Raw genomic sequence first — 21,644 nt, 5'->3', positions numbered from 1 at the left:
AGCTGTAGTGTTACATATTAACACTGTATTCCATACAGTATCCAGTGTATAAAAAGACCAATATTCAGAGTGGTTACCGCTCCTGTACCAGACTCCCGTACTTTCTCCAACACATACAGGTCTGAATCAGGCCCATTGTGCGTGAAGCACTGCACTATATAAATAACTGGTAATACATTTCCCATTGAGAAGCAATGTGGCACAGTTGCATGTAGTATATGTTAACTGAGTTTCTTCATTAGGCCAAGATGTATGACAGTGATGGCTAACCGTGACACTCCAGCTGTTGTTGAACTACACATCCCAGCATGTCCTGCTACAGTTTACTATTTGCCCATGCTAAAACTGATGCAGGGCATGCTGGGATGTGTAGTTCTACAACAGTTGGAGTGTCAAGGTTATTTGGATGTTATTATGGTAGGTACAATGTGTATTCACATATGTTTAAATCCTCAGCAATAGTATAGCAGACTGTAAATGTAGCGCTGTGCCACTGCCAAGCACACACACACACACACACACACACACACACTTCTTATGTTCTACACCAGTGGTTCCCAAACTTTTTGGAGTTATGGCATTCTAGAGAATAAGAAATTTGTTCCACAGCACCCCTAGGTCAAAAGTATCTCATTGAGAAATTCAGGGAAAAAAATTAGACTTAGACTCCAAGTCAAAAAGGTAGGAGGGCCCTGCTCGCAAGCTTACAATCTATAGATGTTTATAGATTGTTTAAAGCCAATTTGAGTTGGCTTTGGACCTCCAACCCAGTGCACCCCTGCAAGTGTGAGCCAGCGAATACTGTATACCAACCAGTGACGGTACATCCCGCCGCCCATCGCTTATGTATTGACATATGCGATGAGAAACACAAAAGGGCAGCTCTCCCGATAAGACCTGCCCATTGCGATCTCCACCACTGCCTGGACTCCCTGGTCTGTGACCCAGTAGTCCCACTGCACATGCGCAGGGAAGCTGGCGGTGCATGCTGGGAGGGATCCGCAGAGAGAAGCCGTAGACTTCTATGGGGTTAACCCTCCGCATCAAAGCCCCACCGGGTGGGGCTTTAGGGCCTTATTCTAGTTCACTCTTTCTGACAAAATCCTTCTTAGATGGACAAATCCATGTGCACTGCAGGTTGGGCAGATATAAAATGTGCAGAGAGAATTAGATTTGGGTGAGTTATTTTGTTTATGTGCAGGGTAAATACTGGCTGCTTTATTTTTACACTGCAATTTAGATCTTACTTTGAAGTAAAACCCCACCCAAATCTAATTCTCTCTGCACAAGTAACATCTGCCCCACCTGCAGTGCACTGGTTTTGTCCATCTAAGAAGAATTTTGTCAGAAAGAGTGAACTAGAATAAGGCCCTTAGTACATTAAAGAATGAAATTAAAGCCCATAAAACATAGGTTTTACTGTAATCTTTCTTTAGTACATCCCATATTCAGGAACAAATCTCAAATATATTACAGAAATACTCTATATATAATGGTGAAGTACCCAGGGTAATATGTAACAGATGTAACAGTGAGGCCAGGTTACCAGGGTAATATGTAACAGATGTAACAGTGAGCTTCTCAAGGTAATATGTATTAGATATAACCGAGAGGGTCCATGGCAGCTGCAATAATAGAAAGTAACCTACACAAACCTATATTACATACAAAATCAAATACGTTGTAAGGCATAAAACAATTTCTGCCCTCACATGACATCTCATCCTATCCCTTTAGACTAAGGGGATTTATACACAACCGTCCCAGCATGCCTGCCACCCATTGAAAATGGCCCTCCCAAAATGTCCGCCACCTCAGAGAAGACAATTAATAAGGACGCTAGAGGTGGCAGCGTCCATTTTGGAGGGACATTTTAAAAGGTTCTAGGAATGACAGACCCAGTGGCTATGGCTGCCAGAGGGTGCAGGACGGTAGAACAGAACCCCTGACAACGAGCAGGATGTGGTGGCTCCATAATTGTTTTGATGCTACTGGGTGTGATCATGTGATGGCATCATTGTAACACATGTACCGGTGAGGTTCCGTGGGTAATGTGTAATAGATGTAATTGGGACGGCTCCCTACCATCCTATTACATGTGGGACACTTGCAGGGGTTGGAGTTTCAAGACCAACCCAAATTATTTATGGTCAATGCAATAGACAAAACCGGTGCTTGTGGATTGAAACAATAAAACATGTGGATCAGACATGTTCAAGGGGCGTACGTGCAATGTTATACTCTTGGGAAAGATGACTGACTAAGGCAGGATTTATCCAAGATTGCTGACAGGTTCCCTGCAAATGTACTGGCACAAACAGGCAATCTAATTAAAGTACAGCAGCAGATGCAAGATGCCATTTACTGTACTTGTCAGGATTCGTCTTGTTTTACAAGCATGTGTGATGTAACCACCAGCAAATAAATGAAATAAAATCCAGTTATTAAAAATAAAATCATAATATATATATATAGTGTCAAATGGATCATATACACTGGGATTCAAACAAAGACTTTGATCTTTATTTTAATAAGCAGGTCACAGCATACCAGATTAATTTCATAGGCAAGCGTAGTTACAGGCAGCTGCATATAGGCAATCCCAGCATAGAAAAGACTCTTGCAAATGCTTCGGTGGTCCTTACCATAGCCCACTCCCCGGCCTATCACTTGGGCAGCTAATCCATCATCAAGAGCATTTACCATTTGCCCTGGAAACACTTATATCAGGAGATCACAGGTGCTGCTGATTACCCAACCTATAGGCGCTACCTCTGCTTGGTTGTGCCCCTCTTTAGGGTAAACAGCAGGCCACACCCAACCCCTTCCTGTCCTCCCTTAAAAAGCTGCAAGAGATGTGAGCAGGAAAATACCCTAAAAAAACAAACCCCAACTCTGTCACGCTACTGATCTGTACATAGTGGGGCTGATTCATTGCATTCGCATCTGATGTTATTGTAGTGAAAATAAAGAATTTAATTGATTCCAAGTTGGAAGCAAAGCAAAAACAAAAAGTTACTTTACCGTGCAAGGGGGCAAATATATTGATTTTATGCATGCAGGGTAAATATGGACTGTTTTTGCATGTAGCCTAAAATTCTGGACAATAGTGATGACCATCGATCATTGATGGCCTATAGCCAATGGTAACTCATTTTGCCATAGATGGCTGGAACCAGATGATTCCCCACCATCGACGGTAGCTGTGTGCTGTGCCACTGTGCCAGGAATAGGATAGGCCAGTCCTGCTCACTTTTTCGGTCTAATAGCGGTATTGCTGCTGCTGCTGACCTGCGCTTCCACAAGCAAAATAAATATCAACCAGTGCAGTTGAGGTCCTCCGCAGCCAGTTACCGCGGGATCTAAGCTGTTTGATAGCAAAAACCATCAACAGGGCCGCCGACAGGGGGATGCCAGGGGTACAGCTGTCCTGGGCCCCGGCCTCTGGAGGGGCCCGGGCAGCTGCCCGCAGTGGCACCCCCCCCCCCCCCCCCGCACCCACACAATGCATCCCCCACACAGCGGCCAGGCATGCACAATACACAGTGCAGCCGGCAGAGCGCCGAGCCTAGGATACAGTGTGGCTCGGCACACTGCAGGCTGCACTGTGCAGTGAGTGCTCCGAGTCCCGACTCCCGACATGAAGGAGGGAGAAGATGCTGCACTGCCGCTGCTTGAGCCTGGGAGATGTTGCACCGCCATCATCGCTGGTAAGTAATAGTTATTGGGGGGGTAGGGAGAGGCGGGGTGCCGGCGCGTGCAAGGGGGGGTTGCCGCTGGGGGCCTGGGTCAGTCCCGGGCCCCACAAATACTAGTGGCGGCCCTGATCATCAATAGTAGATGCTAAAATAGTTTCTAGCCATCGATAGTCCCAGCTTAAACAAGCTTCGATAGGGAAAGAACCTATGGACAAACATAATGGATAGCTTTATTTTTACACTGCACCTTAGATTTCAGTTTGGATAAACCCCTCACAAATATAACAGTCTCTGCACATTTCACATCGGTACTTGTGTAGTTTCACGGCGCCAACATGGCGCCGTGCGTCTGGGTCCCCTTGCGGGGCTCGCTTCACTCGCCCACGCTGCGGGCTCAGTGGCTCGCTACCCTATCTAAAATCAACTCCATGCCAACATGGATAGTGGGTGTATGAACTATCCATGTTGGCATGGAGTTAAGTTACTTTATTTTACATAGTTTGTGGTGAGTGTAAAACCCGGAAGTAGCACGGCGCCACACTGGCGCCGTGGAACTACACAAGTACCTTAACATCTGCCCCACCTGCAGCGCAGCAGGATTTGTTCCAGGTGCAAAGTTATTTTGTGTTACTCACAAGTGAGAATCAGCCCATGTGTGTGTATTCTACCTAAAGTGGATTGTTCCTCCATGAAATCAGTTAGTGTACATGGCGAGGAATGTTTTGCAAGGTGTTTTGGCAACCAAGGTACACGTGCTAGTAAATGACCTTCTCTAAAAATAATCTATATTTACTTTTAGAAGTGGAGATGTTTTCCATCGTATCCAATCAGCATCTGCTTATTTATCTAGCACAAGGGTGCTTGAGCGTGACATCATCAAAATGATGCACTTGATATTTTAGCCCCGACCCCTCCTCCTCCTCTGAGACCCACGGATTGCGTGGGGGGGGGGGGGACGCCACGATCGGGGATCTCAGAATCTGGGAGGGTTACTCACCATTCTGGGGAGCCAGGAGGGGGACCCAATTTTCGGGAGCCCCCCGGCCACTCTGGGAGGGTAGGCAACCCTGATTTATGCTATATAAATCCATCTTGTTACAAGTCAGCGTCAAACTAGCAGCACATTTATGCTTATTGTCATCGTTAATTTAAACCGGCAGCCCATTTAATGTTTTTATAATACCTTGTGACATTTATTTTTTTTATCTTAGCAACCCATGTAAGCACTACAAAACGCCAAATAATATATTACTATATTATTCTTACAGTACTCAATTGCAGGCTAAAGGGGCCTACACACAGGGAGATGCATCAGCGCTGTTTGCTGAGCGATCTGTCAGGGCCAGTGTTCTCCGGAGGGGTGTGGTACAGGGGTCCGACAGTCGGGATCCTGACAGTCATTAGCCCAACGTCGGGATCCGGACCCAGACAGCATGGTGAGCGCAACTAAGCCCCTTGCGGGTTCGCTGCGCTTGCCATGCTGCGGGCGCGGTGGATCGCTGTGCGAGCCACCTATTCTATTCTCCCTCTATGGGGGTCGTGGACCCCCACGAGGGAAAATAGCCGGTGGCCTTCGGGAACCCGGCTGTTGGTGTTTTCACAGTCGGGATCCCGACGTCGGGTAAATGCCTGTCAGGATCCTGACTGTTGGGACCCCGTCCAGCACTCCTCCGGAGAGAACACTGGCCGCTATACCGGCCACTATAGATTTATCCAGCATGCTGGATATTAATCTCTGGGCGCCTAGGCAGTGGGGCCCACCAGGGGTCAGAATTTTGATTTATAATAGGGTATGGGCTCAGCTGGAATTGAAGTGGCAGTATTTAAAACAAAAACAAAAATCTCCCAACTTTAACAGCTCATTTCCAGTGTTCTGGTGCTTTAATTACAGAACTCACATATGTCAGTCTCATTAAAATGCAGGTACAGGACACACCCAATATAAGTATTTTACCATTGCAGCGCTGCATCTTATAAAGTCACATTCCAAGTCCTCACACATCACAGTAATTCATACAAGACACAATATTACGGTTAATGAACATTATTTTCATTGTTTTCTGAGGTCTATCGTTTCTCAATCTACTATGATATAACTAAGCAAAGATAGGCAAACTATGCAGTATGGCTGCAGGGGAACTACATGTTCCAGCATGTCCCGCCTAAACTCATAATCTAGAAGACAGGCTGGTACTTGTGAGTTATCTGGGCGCCCGATTTCCAAATCGGGTCGGATCGGGCACATCGCATCGCATCGCATGCGACCATCGGATGCGATGCGATGCGATGACCCGATTTTTCCATAGGAATCAATGTTAAAATGGACTGAGTCCATTTTAACATGGAATTCAATGGGAAAAAGGGGTCCTTTTCATACCCCTACTATCCAAGTGGGCATGGAGTTGGATATAAACCTGTGGCGAGCGTAGCGAGCCACCGAGCCCGAAGCGTGGCGAGCGTAGCGAGCCCCGCGAGGGGACACAGAATACCGTCCCCTCGCGGGGCTCGCTTCGCTCGCCACAGGTTTATATCCAACTCCATGCCCACTTGGATAGTAGGGGTATGAAAAGGACCCCTTTTTCCCATTGAATTCCATGTTAAAATGGACTCAGTCCATTTTAACATTGATTCCTATGGAAAAATCGGGTCATCGCATCCGATGGTCGCATGCGATGCGATGCGATGCGATATCGCATCGCATCGCATCTGATTGTATGCCTTAACTTAAGGCATACAATCAAAAAATCGGGCGCCCAGATAACTCATAAGTACCGACAGGCTTCTTGCTACTGTATGTCTCACATTAGAAGAGAGACATGGTGCGGGCCATTCAGTCAAAGATCATGGATGACCATCGATAGCTAAAGCTATCGATGGTTATCCATCAGATAGTTTAAGATTATCGATGGCTGGTTGCAGAATCGTCATCGATGGCGACTGCACTGATGGCCATCCCTACTTTGGAGTAATGAATCATATTATTCACATATAACAGGGACAGTGCCAATTCTATATTTTCTCGGGGTGCATTATATACACAAATGCATAACTACCAGTGGATCCTCTGATGGAAAAAAGAGAGAAGGAGTAGGGAGTCGCACAGGTATATGGAAGAATTCGGATAATCAGGAGGACCCTCAAATACTTTGTTTTATTAATTTGTTCATTTAGCATCACATGGGAGGGTGTGCTACCACTGGACATCCGTTAATTTGAAAATACAAGAGAAAGAAAAGGAGCCCATCTCATCTATCTTCCTTAGGCCATGGCTCATTGTGGCTCACCATGGCTATCCTATTGTTCTCAACTGCAATACAATACATAGAACAATAGAGTAGGGGATTAGCAGAGTAATCCAATTACTCACTTAATCCTATTATAGAGATAGATGGCAGTGGCTCCCACTGTGTGTCACTTTGTGGTGCACCAAGAGACATTAATTAAAATGTAACCTTTATTGGGTAGATCTTTAAAAAAGTTGCCTGGTCCCGAGGAAGCTCCTTTGCGAAGCGTACGCCGACCGATACCCAGTGTGCGCCCTCCCTTCTTCCCTTCCCCATTGATATTGTATTTTGATCTGTACTAGCGTAAAATTGATAGGTCGGAGCGGTCGCCAGTCCCCACTGGGTCCACTCATACAAAGACGCAGCGTGTGACGTCCACATCGCGACTCTCTGATTCCTGGGCATAAGTAGGATGGGTGGCGCTGTATTATACACGCCCCAGTCACCTCCGCTCCACAGCCGGCAGCTGCCGCAAGACTCATTTCTCCATCCTAGTAGCGGTGCAGTGGGCTGGTTAAGAAGTTGCAGTTCTTACCAGACACTGACCACATGGAGGAGACTCTGTCTGCATTAGGCATTACAGTAAATGCGGTAGTACATCCACATTATATCGAGTAACACTGGGACATGTTGCCGCTTACATACCGAGGTTCATTGTCCCCACAATTCATGTGCCCGCAGGCAACCTTATTTATGAGCAAACAGTTATTTTCCCACTGATTGAATTGATACTATTGTTGCAAAACTGAGGCTCTAGCTAGTACAACAAATACACATACAGGGATTATATAGGGTTGGGCCAAACTGAGTGAGGATGTTTATCCTCTTTTAACACACTGTCCGTGTTTCATGTTTGTTAATGTATGTCTATGTTTCGCAACTTTTTTAAAGATCTAACCAATAAAGGTTACATTTTAATTCATGTCTCCTGGTGCACCACAAAGTGACATACTTTTCTTTCTCTTGTATTTTTGGATCCTCTGATGGGTTTCTATAGAGGGATGGGTCATTGGGTCGACCAAATTAAGGCCGACGGGGCTAATGTCAACAAATGAAAAAGGTTGACATGGCTATGGTTGACAGCAGAGCCGGCCCTAGCCTAAATGACGCCCTAGGCAAGATTTTGGCTGGTGCCCCCTAGAACCGCCACTATCCCAGCTCCCCTTTCCCAGCACCATCAACCTTCATCATAGAAGTCATCATTTTGGTGCTCCTACCCGCAATATTTTAAATAGAAATAGTGCACACATTAGGTGCGCAGCCAAAACAGGGGTGTGTTCTTGCTGGGAAGGGGCATGGCCACACAATAGTACCCCCAATTCAAATTATGCCACACAGTAGTGCCACTTTATCCATATTATATAATGCGATGGTGTCCCTTTTTCACGTTACATCACACAGTAGTACCACTTTACCTTATGTACATTACTCCTCACATTTTTCACATTATACCCATAGAAAAAAATCCTGAGAAAATATTGTATTTTAAGCACCTCCATGGCCACACTGCAACCCAGCACAAAGCAGTGTGTGCTGGGCAGAGGAGAAGAGCTGCAGCTGCTGCTGTCACTTAAGGGGAGGGGGCCCGGGGCCCCACTGGGCCCTTCCATCAGACTTTGGCCTGGGTAATTTGTACCCCCTGACCCTTTCTCTCTGCACCCCTGATAATACCACACAGTAATTCCCCTTACACATGACACACATTATTAATGTCCTTATAACCATAATGCCCCTTACAATTATGCCAACCTTTATTAATGCCCTTCATACACATAATGACACACATAATGCCCCTTACACATATGTTGCCCATTATTAAGGCCCTTATACACATGACACACATAATTCCCATTGCACATATGTTGCACATTATTAATGCCCTTATACACATGACACACATAATACCTGTTACACATGTCGCACATTATTAATGCCCTTATACACATGACACACATAATGCCTGTTACACATATGTCGCACATTATTAATGCATTTATACATGACACACAGAATGCCCCTTACACATATGCCGAACACTATTGCACAACCAACCCACCCACAGACAGCACTCACACAGCCGCTAACACTGTGACCTCTGCCTCTGCTTGGATACAGATGTTTCCTCATACATCTTGACTTAATAGGCCATGCAGCTCCAGGCCAGTTCTGCTAACGTTGGGTGCATTTTTTGCTGAAAATTCGTCTTATTTGCATTGTTATGTGACCAGGACACACAAGGAGCTTCCGATGATTAAAATGATATGTGGCATAAATATATTCTGTATGCGACTGTGGCTGTACCTGCATACAGAATGCTATGTTACAGTGATTTCCATGAATACACTATTTCATATGCAGATACAGCCTCACTCACACACAGAATATAGACATGCTGCATATCATTTTAATCAGCAGAAGCTGCTGATGCCCCTAGGCATTCCAAATGCCCTAGGCGATTGCCTAGTTTGCCTATGCCTAAGGCCGGCTCTGGTTGACAGGGTCAAAAAGGTCATCACATTACGTCGACAATGGGACAGTCAAAAGGTTGACATGGGTTTTTCACATTTTTTTGTCCCAAATGTCGACATGGGCACCGTATCGGTGCACCGATGTAGTCGCCATGCTCTGGGCACGGTGCCTTGCTATGTTTGGCACACTATTCTATTCTCCCTCCACACCCTAGTGGATGGTAGGGCATGAAATACCTCCTGTCGGCACATGTCGGCTCCAAAGTAAAGTGAAAGCTTACAATCTATTTTCCCTGCCACATGGGCACACACATACAATAAGGATATATTCCTTGGTTAGCAAATCAACCTACCAGTATGTGGGCGGAAACAGATCCAATCGCAGAGAGACCATACAAACCCCACACACATAGCATTGGTTGGAATCAAACCTATGGACTCTGTGGCACAAGACAACAATGCTAACCACAACGTCACCACACCACCCACATATTGTAGATAATGTATTTATGGCACAACATATCCGATCTATATTTCTCTTTAACTTAAGCACTTTAATTAATGTTGCATGGCATTAATACAAATCCCATTCTATATAACCCTTATCTGTAACAATTACAGCGCAGTAGATTACAGCCAAGTTACTGTACAGCAGTTAATTATTAATAGCACCCTCTGAGTGCACCTCCCTTGTTATACAGGGCTCTTTAAATAAATGCTGATTTCAGCTACATCCTTTAGTCAATGCTATTGGATTTGCAGGACTCCTGAGGGGTAGTGACTGGTTTTGGGATATACAGCAGGTTTTCTTTACCTTCCAAACTCCAAAACTCGCACAACGCAATAGAAACTACTAAGGTGAGTTATAGACTATGACTTCTACCTCCACCCAAAACAAAGTGTCAAATCCTAAATCTCATTCCATGAAGAAAGCTGATTTATTAACTGTCTATTCTGTTCTAAATATCTGATGTTCCCAGGGGAGGGTAAGAGCTGATATATACATCTACATGTATATACAAAGGATACAATACTCATTTAGATAAATGTCATTTCATTTTCGATATCTACACGTGCCATAGAGGCCAACAATGTGCCAGTTGTTATACTTTACTTACCTGCAAGACTGGGCAATGAGTCTGGTAATTAGGGGAATGCTGACAAGGCTCATTGTCCAGGAGAATTCCATTTCCTAATCACAGGTGACTCACAAGTGCATGTTTGTCCCAATGGAAAATTACCAGTTGGCTAAAACCAATCCTACGTGCTCATGTTTTAGTTTTCGGAGATGTGGCAGATGGTGCATGAGCACGGAAATTGAGTTTTTGACTGACCATGTTGCAAAGATTTACTGACTGCTAGCATTTTACTACTGAAACTCTCTCATGTTCTGGGGCCCATTTGTCAATGAGTTTTAGCCATTTAAACTCATGTAGGATAAATGGTGCTTCGGCCAATCAGCCAACTGTCATTTTTCAAACACATAACAGCAGCTGATTGGCTGGACTGAGGAGCGTCATAGCGAAGACCCAGGTCTCTGTGTGATACAAAAGGGCTTTTTAAAATTTTGGCAACAACCCGAAATGCGCATGCGTACTGAGAAAACTTCGGCCCTGTGCGAACGGTCGGGCCACTGCGAATGGTCCTGAATAATGTCCTAAATTCCCAACATACACATTACACACACAGTAATTCTGCCAGTTAATTTACCAGTATGTGCTGTGGGCAGACACTGGAGGCAATCACACACATATGACTTTCCGGGTGCCCAGATTACTAGCTTTGTAAACCAGGGCGCGTGGCTACGGTGGTGAGGCTCAGCATGAATCACGCCGTTACTCCCCCATTGCACCCACTTTCATGGATGTTGCAGGATAGTGGGCAGGTGCTATGCGTCACTGTCAACACAATAACATGTTCATTTGTCGGTCTGAACCAAATAGCATTCGGATGTGGATCGCATTGTCGACAGCACTTAGGTCGACAGGTGGCAGGATCGACATGGGTGAAGGTCGACAGGTGTCAAGTTTGACGGGGAACAAGGTTGACATGGGTTTAGGTCGACACATCGTTAGGTCGACATGAGTTAGGGCGACAGGTCGGAAGGTCAACATGTTTTTGGACCCGAATGTCGACACAGTCGACATGGACACAGTTGGAAGTGCACCGCACCACCCCCCACCCCCCCCCCCCCGCATCCCTGGTTTAAAGGAGGTTACTTTCACTTCTTGTTTCTGTAAACACGTTTTATTGACCACATACAGTAGCTGTAGGTTATCTTACCTCTTTTCTTTATACTATAGTTATATATAATGAAGGTTAAAGGTAAAGAAAATATATACCACAGACTGTAATCAAAGACTGCCCCTAGTGGGCAAAACATGAAATGACCAACTATTGACATGTATCGCATACCAAGCAACACTAATGCCGCTTTCACATCGCAAAGCCGTGTCCGACGTGGGTCCAGTGCATTTAAAATAAACCAAGGTCCCCCATTGTACAGATGGCCACCCGAGTTTAACCCTTATAACCCGGGTTGAATTGCTTTCACACTGCTCTTCAACCCAGGTGGTTACGTAAGCAAACCCAGCAATATCCCGGGTCCGAGGTGCGGTGTGAAAGAGACCGTATATCCCTTTCACATCGCAAACCTGGGTTGGACCTTTAAGATTAAACCCGGGTCATTCATTATACAGGAGGTGAAGCAGGTTTAACCCTTCTTATAACCCAGGACAAAATGCCAGGTTGGTCGACTTGGGTTATTTATGTGATGTGAAGGGGGCATTTTAAAGACAGGGTTGCCTACTTTTAGGCTGTCCTCTCTGGGAGAGGGCAGCCAGCTAGAGGAGGCAGGGCCGGCGGGTGTGCTGCAAAAGGGGTGGGGCCAGAGGTGGAGCTCAACATCATCATGGCCTTGCCCCCCCCCTGTGAAATGCCAGTGTTACAGGGATTGTACACTGCGGGAGAGGGGGGCCACCATGACACGATTCACGTCATCCAGTCCTGCGGAAGGCTGGGGGATTGTGGGGGACTTGCTCACCTTACTGGGGGGGGGGGGGGGATTACATCTGTCTGTACAGGAATGGATCATTGGATAGACAGCAACTAGGTCGACATGGGGTTAGGTCGACATGGAGAAGATTAACAGTCAAAAGTCCGATATGGTTTTTTTTGTGACCTGAATGTCAACATGGACCCTAAAAAAAGTGCACCGTGTCCCCCGCATGGCTCACTGCCCTCACCATGCTTCGGTTACGATGCACGACACATGACCTGGTGGATGGTAGGGCATGAAATACCGCCTGTACTCACATGTTCACAAGAACCCCAAGTCGACCTAATGACCCTGTTGACCTATCCCCATGCCGACCTTCAGTCATGTCAACCTAGTGGTGTCGACCCAATGTTTGTCTACCTAATGGGTACTTGTGTATTAGCCGGGTGCCCGGTACATAGTTAGCGTAGTGGCGCTGTCAGAATCAGCGTAGTGTTCCCGTGGCCAGCGTAGTTAGCGTAGTCAGTCAGAGCCAGTGCAGTTAGCGTAGTCAGTCAGAGCCAGTGCAGTTAGCGTAGTCAGTCAGAGCCAGCGTAGTGTTCCCGCGGCCAGCGCAGTTATTGTAGTCAGTCAGAGCCAGCGTAGTCAGTCAGAAGTAGCGCAGTGTTCCTGCGAGCGTCCCTGTCAGAATCAGCGTAGTGTTCCCGCGGCCAGCGCAGTTATTGTAGTCAGTCAGAGCCAGCGTAGTCAGTCAGAAGTAGCGCAGTGTTCCTGCGAGCGTCCCTGTCAGAATCAGCGTAGTGTTCCCGCGGCCAGCGCAGTTATTGTAGTCAGTCAGAGCAAGCGTAGTCAGTCAGAAGTAGCACAGTGTTCCTGCGAGCGTCCCTGTCAGAATCAACGTAGTGTTCCCGTGGCCAGCGCAGTTATTGTAGTCAGTCAGAGCCAGCGTAGTCAGTCAGAAGTAGCACAGTGTTCCCGCGAGCGTCCCTTTTAGAATCAGCGTAGTGTTCCCGCGGCCAGCGCAGTTATTGTAGTCAGTCAGAGCCAGCGTAGTCAGTCAGAAGTAGCACAGTGTTCCTGCGAGCGTCCCTGTCAGAATCAGCGTAGTGTTCCCGTGGCCAGCGCAGTTATTGTAGTCAGTCAGAGCCAGCGTAGTCAGTCAGAAGTAACACAGTGTTCCTGCGAGCGTCCCTGTCAGAATCAACGTAGTGTTCCCGTGGCCAGCGCTGTTATTGTAGTCAGTCAGAGCCAGCGTAGTCAGTCAGAAGTAACACAGTGTTCCTGCGAGCGTCCCTGTCAGAATCAACGTAGTGTTCCCGTGGCCAGCGCAGTTATTGTAGTCAGTCAGAGCCAGTGTAGTCAGTCAGAAGTAGCACAGTGTTCCTGCGAGCGTCCCTGTCAGAATCAGCGTAGTGTTCCTGCGGCCAGCGCAGTTATTGTAGTCAGTCAGAGCCAGCGTAGTCAGTCAGAAGTAGTGCAGTGTTCCCGCGAGCGTCCCTGTCAGAATCAGCGTAGTGTTCCCACGGCCAGCGCAGTTATTGTAGTCAGTCAGAGCCAGCGTAGTCAGTCAGAAGTAGTGCAGTGTTCCGCGAGCGTCCCTGTCAGAATCAGCGTAGTGTTCCCGTGGCCAGCGCAGTTATTGTAGTCAGTCAGAGCCAGCGTAGTCAGTCAGAAGTAGCGCAGTGTTCCGCGAGCGTCCCTGTCAGAATCAGCGTAGTGTTCCCACGGCCAGCGCAGTTATTGTAGTCAGTCAGAGCCAGCGTAGTCAGTCAGAAGTAGTGCAGTGTTCCGCGAGCGTCCCTGTCAGAATCAACGTAGTGTTCCCGTGGCCAGCGCAGTTATTGTAGTCAGTCAGAACCAGCGTAGTCAGTCAGAAGTAGCGCAGTGTTCCGCGAGCGTCCCTGTCAGAATCAGCGTAGTGTTCCCGCGGCCAGCGTAGTTAGCGTAGTCAGTCAGAGCCAGTGCAGTTAGCGTAGTCAGTCAGAACCAGCGTAGTCAGTCAGAAGTAGCACAGTGTTCCTGCGAGCATCCCTGTCAGAATCAGCGTAGTGTTCCCGCGGCCAGCGCAGTTATTGTAGTCAGTCAGAGCCAGCGTAGTCAGCCAGAAGTAGCGCAGTGTTCCCGCGAGCGTCCCTGTCAGAATCAATGTAGTGTTCCCGTGGCCAGCGCAGTTATTGTAGTCAGTCAGAGCCAGCGTAGTCAGTCAGAAGTAGCGCAGTGTTCCTGCGAGCGTCCCTGTCAGAATCAGCGTAGTGTTCCCGCGGCCAGCGCAGTTAGTGTAGTCAGTCAGAGCCAGCGTAGTCAGTCAAAAGTAGCGCAGTGTTCCTGCGAGCGTCCCTGTCAGAATCAGCGTAGTGTTCCCGCGGCCAGCGCAGTTAGTGTAGTCAGTCAGAGCCAGCGTAGTCAGTCAGAAGTAGCGCAGTGTTCCTGCGAGCCTCCCTGTCAGAATCAGCGTAGTGTTCCCGCGGCCAGCGCAGTTATTGTAGTCAGTCAGAGCCAGTGTAGTCAGTCAGAAGTAGTGCAGTGTTCCCGCAAGCGTCCCTGTCAGAATCAACGTAGTGTTCCCGCGGCCAGCGCAGTTATTGTAGTCAGTCAGAGCCAGCGTAGTCAGTCAGAAGTAGTGCAGTGTTCCCGCGAGTGTCCCTGTCAGAATCAGCGTAGTCAGACAGTCAGCGTCCCTGTCATAGCTGAAGGTGTAGTGACAGTGTAATGGCTGCAGAACCTGTGACAATGTTCAGCTTGCCAAAGAGGAGGAGGAGGAGGCAGGTGTGAATGTGTTCCTGAAACAACCCCACTATCCACGCCAGACCAAAGCGTGGCGAGCGGATGTGTTACGCGTCCTCCCGACCCGTTCATACCCCCACTATCCACGTCGGCGTGGAGTTGATTTTCTGAAGTGTGGCAAGCCACGAGCCCGAAGAGTGGTGAGCCAACGCGGATTACTTCACATGTGTTCCGCATCCGTTCGCCATGCTTCGGGCTCGGTGGCTCGCTGCACTCGCCACACTTTATACAATCAACTCCACGCCGACATGGATAGTGGGGGTATGAACAGGTCGGGAGGACACATAGCACGTCCCCTCGCGGGGCACAGTGCGCTCGCAACGCTTCGGGCTGACGTGGATAGTGGGGGTTTGAAAATGCCTTTATTGTGCATAGGATGCACTTGCGCCATTATACCCCTTTATGCATGAGGTGCACGTGCTAATAGTTACTGAGACGCAGGAGCGTCTGAGACGCACCTGCGCCTCAGACAGCTGGAGCGCCTCTTCACCTGCGCCTGCATGATCCTCTCTCCGTCAGCGTCCGCCAGCGCAAGGGCGCTGTGTGAGAGGCACTCATTAGGCTTGGCATGGACTCCGGGGACAGAGCCATGGATGCCGGGGACAGAGCCGGGCTGCCGCAGAGTCACTACGCTAGGCAGCCGTTGGGCTGCCGCAGAGTCACTACGCTAACTACGCTAGGCAGCCGTTGGACTACGCAGGCAGCTTAGCTTACCCTACGCCTGCGTACGTATGCTAATTAGGCACCCGGCTAATACACTTGTAGTCCTAGTGTATCCCGTCTGTTCAGTAGAACCCTCTGAATGCAGCACTTTTCCTAAAACAAGCACTCTGAGCGGGGATTTGTGGATCTGGATTGGCTTCCGTGTATGTTTTATGATTCCTGCTGAATCACCGTCTTGTTGGTTTATTGCAGTCTCTTTGTTTATTGAGTAAATTATTATGTTTTATAGCAAAGATGAATAAGTAATAACCTCATAGTTCATAATAAAACCAAAGGTTTGAGACATGACAGAGCTGCCCACCTCAGCTGGTAACCAATGCCAGTGCCACGCCTAGTATTTATTACTCTTGTACTAGGACAGTAATATAAAAGTGTAGTAAGGGGGGGAATTTACTAAGATGGGATGTTGCTATGGGCAAACAATCAGATACTATCTATTATCTTCTAGAAGGTGCTAAATAAATAGTAGATTTTGATTGGTTGCCCTTAGCAACATCCCATGTGAAAGAGAACTCCCATCTTAGTAAATTTCCCAGCCTACTTTTCAAAAATACCCTCAGGGCCGACTGTACCGTAAGGCAGCCTCCTAGGGGCTCAGAATCTGTGGGGGCCCCTGGGTCTGACTATCACAAAATGAAGGTGTTTGGATGGTGATGGGAACAATAACCTGAGGTTTTGTCTAGGGTGCTAAAAAATGTGGCCTGGCCCTGTATACTCTCCCCACCGCTCTGCCCAGGCCACCTCCCCTCATGGAGGCAAAGTGAGCGGGGCAATGATGCAATTCACTCTAAATTGCATCATCCTAGACTCAACCTCAACTCTACAATACCAGTAATGAGTATTTTAAAGCTGGGTGTGGCCACAATGATGCAAATGCATCTCCACGCTCCCCCCCCCCCTCCCTGGACAGCCCCCTATTACAGAACCACACCCCTCTGTTGTGTGTTCTGGGGCAGCTGAGAGTTAAGGGAACCACTGCTGTGTGGCATGTTATGAACTTGGGTTGGAGTGGAGCAGGGGTGCACATGTGGCTTCCTGTCCTGAGCTCCCCAAGTGCCACGCCCCTTGGAGACATCACACCCGCCTCATGCTGCACCAAGCCATCTGCCCTCCCCCGAGGAGAGAAGCCGGAATGTCTGCAACTCTACACTACATTCTTATTCAGTCATCCATTCTTATGGTCTGTTCTACCCTGCTGTGCTGGCATCAAGTGACTAATATCTAACATACCCATTGTGCAGAAGCTAATCAGAACTTCCTTCCTTTCCCACGTCAATGCCAACAACTACTGTCAGAACACATAAAAGTAGTTTGCTTCTGCATATTTAGCATTTTCTGTATTCACATACTTGTCATGTATAGTGGGGGTGCGGCTGGATGTTCCCGTGGGCATGACAGTGGCTGCCAATAGAAATGATTACTGTCTGCATATGTAGAACATCTAGAATCCTTTAGAAGTGAGCATTCAATAATAAAGAATTGCTCAACATCTTAATAAATGACTATAAATCTCTGTATCAAAACATATTATACAGTACTGTCTTTTTTTGCTTTCCTTTAATAACATTTTTGATGTAGTGACTTTAATGCGATTCGTATCTTGGTGCCAAGTTAGTACTCTGTGAATCAGCGGGGTGACTTGTATGTTTCTAAACAGATGTATTTCCGTCTCCTGCAAGTACCAGTACAGAAAATGTACAATTGTTACTGGACGTTTTCTTACTGTGCGGTTTGTTACATTCATAATAGGGTCAACAGTCAAAAGGTCGAAATTTATTTAGTCAAAGTGGTCAAAGAGGTCAACACACAATACAAATCCAGATCACAGTGCAATTTGCCTATTTTTGCACACATTTGCGAAGTTTATTTATATAAATATATTGTTTGTATTTTTTTGCAGGAAAAGTTGAAGAAAATGTCAAGCAAAGAAGGAGCCCATAAAAAATGGGCTACCCTGAAGGAGAAACTAGGACCTCCAGAGCCTGACCAGAGTGAGGCCAACTTGGAGAATGCAGACCCCGAGCTTTGTATCCGTCTCTTACAAATCCCATCGGTGGTCAACTACTCTGGCCTCAAGAAGAGGCTTGAGAGCAGTGATGACAACTGGATGGTACAATTCTTAGAGCTCAGCGGCTTGGATCTTCTACTGGAGGCCTTGGACAGGCTCTCCGGACGTGGAGTCGCCAGGATTTCCGATGCTCTCCTTCAACTCACCTGCATCAACTGCGTCCGAACATTAATGAACTCCCATAAGGGAATTGAGTATATTGTCAATAATGAAGGTTACGTCCGAAAACTTTCTCAAGGTGAGGACACCTGGTTGAGTAATACGTTCATGTTCTTTTTTTATCAATGGCCTTTATCACACAAGGGATAAAGTAATTAGTTACAAAGGAACAGAATATTAATTTACCGGTACTTCTGTAGTTTCACGGCGCCGGAAGTAACAGAAACTTGGCAGCCTGCCAGAGGCTCGCGTGCCGCTCTAGCTAAAGTGTTATAGTGTAACGTGATGTAGCGTAGCGCTGTGCGGGTGCCACTCTAGTTGAAATGTAATGAAGTGTAAAAAGGAGACAAACAGGGCTAAACGGGGCTTATAAATCACACACCCCGGCACACCGCTACCACAGGGGGTGTCCCGAATGTAGACGCTAACTTATATTCCGTTTTGAGACGCTTTTAGCGTCTCAATTCACACTCCCAGCACTTCGGCTTAGACGCGCGCGGACAGCGTTACGTAGTCAGTCAGAGAGCTAAGCAGTTTGCGTAGTCAGTCAGTCAGTCAGTCAGCAGTAGCCCTGTATGAGACACTGAGGTGAATGTGTTCCTGAATCAGCCTCACTATCCACGCCCACCCGAAGCGTCCTACGACCTTTTTATACCCCCACTATCCACGTCGGCGTGGAGTTGAGAATAGATTAGTGTGGCGAGGGGACACGGATACCTTCACAGCTATCCGCGTCCCCTCGCGGGCTTCACAGGTGTCAGCGTCCGCTCGCCACGCACCGAGCCCGAAGCGTGGCGAGCAGACGCCGACACATGTGAAGCCCGCGAGGGAGGCGGATAGCTGTGAAGGTATCCGCGTCCCCTCGCGGGGCTCACTGTGCTCGCCACGCTTCGGGCTCGGTGGCTCGCTGCGCTCGCCACACTAATCTATTCTCAACTCCACGCCGACGTGGATAGTGGGGGTATGAAAAGGTCGTAGGACACGTACCGCCGCCCCTCGCGGGGCTCGCTGCGCTCACCACGCTTCGGGTGGGCGTGGATAGTGGGATTTACACGGTCCACAGCTGTGGCGTCCACTAGTGGCACTGAGGGTGGGTTTCAATAGTGTTCTCCTAGGGCCACCGGCTTGCAAGGCGGCTGTATTCTAACGCTTTAGCGTCTGAATCCAGGCTTTCCGGCTTCTTAGCGGCTATCTATGTGACTCGAGATTCAGACGCAGTTGCGTCTAAATCTCGCGTACAGTTTAGAAGCCCCGGCACGTCAGCGTTGTGCCCGGGTGTCTCCACTTGCCCCCGTTGTCAGCGCTGCCCAGGCGCTGCCTATTTCACTGTGGAACTACAAGTACCACAGTGACATCTCAGCGCCTGGGCAGCGCGCTGCTGCTGCCCTGCGCTACGCTGTCAATGCAGCTATACGCTGTTTACGTAGCTGTCAATACAGCTAGAGCGGCGCGAGCACACTCTGTCTGAGCTAGAGCGGCACGCGCACGGTTAATCAGAGCCTCTGGCAGGCTGCCAAGTTTCATAGCTAGAGCGGCACGCAAGCCTCTGCACTTCCGGCACCGTGAAACTACAGAAGTACCAATTTACCTTTCAAAAATATAGCAATCCTACTGAATGAATGATCATTGGTTATCTGTTCTACTTAGGGTTACCACCTTTGTGTTGAGCGATTCCCGGACAATGACCCGCCCCTCGACACACCCACAGCCCACCCATTGACCCGCCTCCAGCCACGCCCCTTGATCTCTTTAGTTTTTTTTTTTTTACATTTGCTTCAAATTTATTCTTGATTTCGCACATGGTAATGCCACATACACATTACGTCACATCACACACTGCAATGCCCCCCATTACACGTTATGCCACGCACTGATGCCCATTATGCCACACATCGTGATGCCCATTACACGTTATGCCATGAGTGTAAAATTTAGAAAGAAAATAAGGACAAAATGGACAGTGCGCGGCCAAGGCGCGCACCAAAAATTTGCACCATAATGACTATTACACGTCACACACCCATATTATACCACATACCAGAATGCCCATTACACGTTATTGCATGCTCATTGCCAAGGGGAGTGAGATGCTTGCTACCACAGGGGAGGTGAGGGTGACAGCAGCAGGCAGCTGAGCAGAGAACGTACAGCAGGTCTGACATTTACATTGCAAGTTACATTACGCGGTTCAGCACGCTGGGAACAGGGCAGCCTCAGACTCACACAGCCACCCTGGGCTGTAGCCTCTAGGGCAGGTAGCACTACACACTGCAAGATGTACTTCCCCGGCTAGTGCCCACTTACTAGCAGTCTCAGTCTGCTCTGTAGGGCAGCTGGCAGGGCACAGGCACCCTGGAACTGGCAGTGGTTGCCACTGGACACAGACAGGAAGCAGCCAGCCTGATGTCACAGTGGCAGCCACCCAAAATTCAAATGGCGCCGGGAGGGAAGAGGACCGCTGGATCACAAGTGCAGCTCCCCTGACCCAGTGTCCTTGGGGAGCTTCCGCCTTCTGCGCCATATACATACCCTGGAAAGAGCTGGCCCAGACATTGTATAGTCCGGGAACACCATCCGGACTCCAGACACCAGTTTTAATTACTGGATTGTCCAGAGTAATCCCGGATGGTAACCCTACTTTTGATTATGTGGACTATGTGGTGTTGACCTACTGACTGATCATCCAGATATCATATAAACTGACCCTAAGAGCAGATAAATGTCTCCTTACTGAAAAGGACACTATGAGGGGACTATGTAAAAACCGGACCCGGACCGCCGGACCAGACATCAAAATCTGCAGTCCGGGGCTTGTAGTGTCCGGTCCGGGGAGGGTGTCTTGTCCGGGGGGGGTCCTGTGATAGCTATCATCAGGGACATGGGGAAGTGGAGATTGCAGCCTCCCCGGGTGGTCCGGACCGTCCGGTTTTTGGTACATGCCCGGACCATACAGGGAGGCTTTATTCTCCCCCTCCTCCACTCCCTGGTGACAGGTGTCACAGGCAGCCCACCCAGACAGGACACCCCCAGACAGGACAACCCCGGACCAGATGCTACAAGCTCCGGACTACAGATTTTGAGGTCTGGTCTGGGGGTCTTGTCCTGGTCCGGTTTTTACCCATACCCCACTATGAGAACTTTCAGAGGCTGTAGGATACTAGCACAGGAATGATCTGGATTGACGCTGTTCTTCTGACTACTAGTATGTCAGCACTGATATAAATGATCCCAATAGGTCTTTTAGAGCAGTTTTCCCAGTTCAATTAATTAAAATACTCTATATAAACTTATACATGATTTAGCTATTAATTTAGGTCCATAAAACATAAAATGGGAGAAAATAAACATTGTTAAGTAATAAGTACTGTTGCCTAAAAAACACAGTAAAAAGGTGGGTACAGTATATTTACTAAGCAGTGGACTTCATCACATCCTCACAGTGTCTGCCTGATGTTACAATTA

The 21,644-nt window shown here is 48.0% G+C and overlaps 1 protein-coding gene across 4 annotated transcripts in view; it reads left to right on the top strand.

The window, feature by feature from the left end:
* INF2 (inverted formin 2) overlaps positions 1–21,644 on the top strand; it is a 93,155-nt gene that overhangs the window by 19,658 nt on the left and 51,853 nt on the right. For 3 of the 4 annotated variants that reach the window (XM_083167807.1, XM_083167805.1, XM_083167804.1), the window contains exon 2: positions 17,856–18,261. In XM_083167807.1, the coding sequence (XP_083023933.1) occupies positions 17,856–18,261 (406 nt within the window). Of the gene's footprint in view, positions 1–10,199; positions 10,309–17,855; positions 18,262–21,644 lie in introns of those variants that run through there. The other variant, XM_083167806.1, reaches the window with a different exon arrangement.

This window comes from Crinia signifera, chromosome 12 (genome assembly GCF_055691185.1).
Source record: "Crinia signifera chromosome 12, ASM5569118v1, whole genome shotgun sequence".
In the NCBI taxonomy this organism is placed as follows: domain Eukaryota; kingdom Metazoa; phylum Chordata; class Amphibia; order Anura; family Myobatrachidae; genus Crinia; species Crinia signifera.
The sequence above is the reverse complement of the archived record's forward strand: the minus strand, read 5'-3'. Positions and strand labels throughout refer to the sequence as shown.